This window comes from Penaeus japonicus, unplaced genomic scaffold (assembly GCF_977035675.1).
Source record: "Penaeus japonicus unplaced genomic scaffold, GWHDUDI00000001_assembly GWHDUDI00000001, whole genome shotgun sequence".
Taxonomy (NCBI): domain Eukaryota; kingdom Metazoa; phylum Arthropoda; class Malacostraca; order Decapoda; family Penaeidae; genus Penaeus; species Penaeus japonicus.
The window spans coordinates 24,429,308-24,431,807 of record NW_028234403.1 but is presented as its reverse complement, the minus strand read 5'-3'; the positions used below and the strand labels follow the sequence as shown (position 1 = coordinate 24,431,807).

General features: G+C 43.6%; 1 protein-coding gene across 1 annotated transcript in view; it reads left to right on the top strand.

The window, feature by feature from the left end:
* Positions 1-544: 544 nt before the first annotated feature.
* LOC122253024 (NPC intracellular cholesterol transporter 1 homolog 1b) overlaps positions 545-2,500 on the top strand; it is a 22,777-nt gene continuing 20,821 nt past the window's right edge. The window contains exon 1 of the mRNA XM_043015777.2: positions 545-763. Coding sequence (XP_042871711.2) covers positions 684-763 — 80 coding nt within the window. The 5' untranslated portion in view covers positions 545-683. The remainder of the gene's footprint in view (positions 764-2,500) is intronic.

The following is a 2,500-nucleotide window of genomic DNA, read 5'->3' as shown; positions in this document are numbered from 1 at the left end:
CCCAGGGCGGGTGTAACAGCCTCACCTCTCTTATCTGTATTTAGCCCTCGAATAATACGCCTAATGTGATCACGCGATCTGTTATTTGTCTTTTTGTCCCACTCGTGACCATATTCTTAAGAGACTGATAGAAAAAATAATAAAAATCCATTTCCAGTCACTTCAAGAGACGGCAGATGAACAGATAAATGAGTTTAAGAAACATACATACTTAACCTGAAAGATTAAACTCATGCAGTTCTGTGCTTATGTATGTATAGACAAATATAAATGATTATGGTTTTACCTGATACCTGTCCTCCAGACAGTTCTCAAACAACCGCCACTTTTTTATATATATGATTTCATTCTCATTGATTATCACATATTTTTCTTACGATAAGAATGCAAGGTCACGGAAGCTATTATATCATAACAACAGACGTAACCCGTTGACAGACGACGACTTCCTCGAGGACGGAAAATGATGTCTGGCGGTGATAAGGCGATGGCTGCAAGGGTCTCGTGATTTTACTCGCAGGGCGCGGCGTGGCGTGTCGCTCCCGCTGACGCAGTTACTCGGGCGACACCAGTTGGTCAACCAGCCAGCTTAGTTACTGGGTTGGGCTGGCTTGGTAACGTGACTCAAGCTTGTGTGGTTTTTGTTTTTGAGACTCGCGAAGGGGAGAGCTAAGACGAGGAGCATGGCTGGAAAGGACCAACGACACTGCTTGGGGAGAGTGAGCAGCGTCGTAACAGGTTCTCTCGAAAGGTTCTTTTACAGGTACGTGTGATGGGAAGTTAGACAGCTAGGTTGGTAGTGAGAGAGAGATTAAGAAAGCAAGAGGGGGAGGACAGAGAGGAAGAGAGGGTGAGGCGGAGAGAGAGAGAGAGAGAGAGAGAGAGAGAGAGAGAGAGAGAGAGAGAGAGAGAGAGAGAGAGAGAGAGAGAGAGAGAGAGAGAGAGAGAGAGAGAGAGAGAGAGAGAGAGAGAGAGAGAGAGGAGAGAGGAGAGAGAAGAGAAAGAGAGAGAGAGAGAGAAGAGAGAGAGAGAAGAGAGAAGAGAGAGAGAGAGAGAGAGAGAGAGAGAGAGAGAGAGAGAGAGAGAGAGAGAGAGAGAGAGAGAGAGAAGGAGAGAGAAAGAGGGCGAGAGAGAGAAGGAGAGAGAAAGAGGGAGAGGGAGAGGGAGAGAGAGAGAGAGAGAGAGAGAGAGAGAGAGATTATTTTAGATTATCTGTTGCATCAACATCTAAGGTGATTTCCGTATTCATCTGCATGTGTAATGCAAACAAAGACTTAAACACAATTTTCATATCTCTATATGGATATATTTAAAAGTATTCAATATGATTGTGTGATGTATGAATTTTGCATTGTTTCAAGTGTCCCCGAGGACCAACCACAGGAATCCACTGGTGTAATTCTGCACACCTCCCCACTACCAGTGAGACGCTCGATTCATAACTGCCAAAGGCATTTCTAATTTCTCACAACTTATTGTTAGAGGTATGCCTCGGTGCTTAGAAGTATGTTGTACAAACCTCTACTTGGCCACTGCTTCAGATCCCTCCCTCTTCCTCATGGCGACCAAAGTCTTCTTGGTTGGACTGGTACAAGGGGAGATCTGGGGAACTCCAATAGACACTCCATACAGGGACTGAAAATAGTCCCTTAGGTAGGAGATTGTGAAATCCTTGAGCAGTGTATAAGTCAAGTTTGTGAGACCATGCGAAGATTCTGAGAACTTCATCGTTAATACAATTCAATATTCTGTGATGTGTGGGTTTGCTTATGCATAGTGTTGTTGTAGCCTCAACATCTCCTCCCGGTCGAAACATCGTGGATTTGCTCTGAAGAAGAGATGGATAGAATTTTTAGCTTCCGTCTCACATTCTTGTTCAATGAGAACTTGGAACTGTGCTGTGTTTCATCATGCGTTACCTGATCTACTACAATAATTATATATTCTTGCATATCTTGTAAACTTCCCTTTTACGATAGTGTGCCATCATCCACATGCAAACTGCAAGAGACTGCACTTGGAACGGCATTTGCAAGGTCATTCATAGTGGTGACAAACAAGGCCACACTGACTTTCCAGACAGAGAAACTACTATCCACTTACACATTGACTTCCTATCAACAAGGAGCATCTGTATGAAAGTGGGTATTAGTCCTCAGTCCTCTTAAGCCCATCTTAAACAGCTTCATGAGTGGTATTATAAGCCTTCTTGAGGTCAAAGAACAATGTCAACATGTCACAGAACTGTGTGACTATGAAAGCATCGCTAGAGATTTAGAGATTCTGTTGAAAATGTCCAACAGGGACTTTTAGAAACTCTCCGGTAAATAAGATATAATTTTAGATGGAATATCTTCACTTCCTGGAGCAACCTTACAGCAGAACTGCAAGACAGTGTAGATGCATGCAGTGATATGTAGTACAGATGCGAACCTTGACAGTGTCGTTCAGTCATCTAGTGTCGTTCCGTCACTAGACGACGGAATGACACTAGACGACG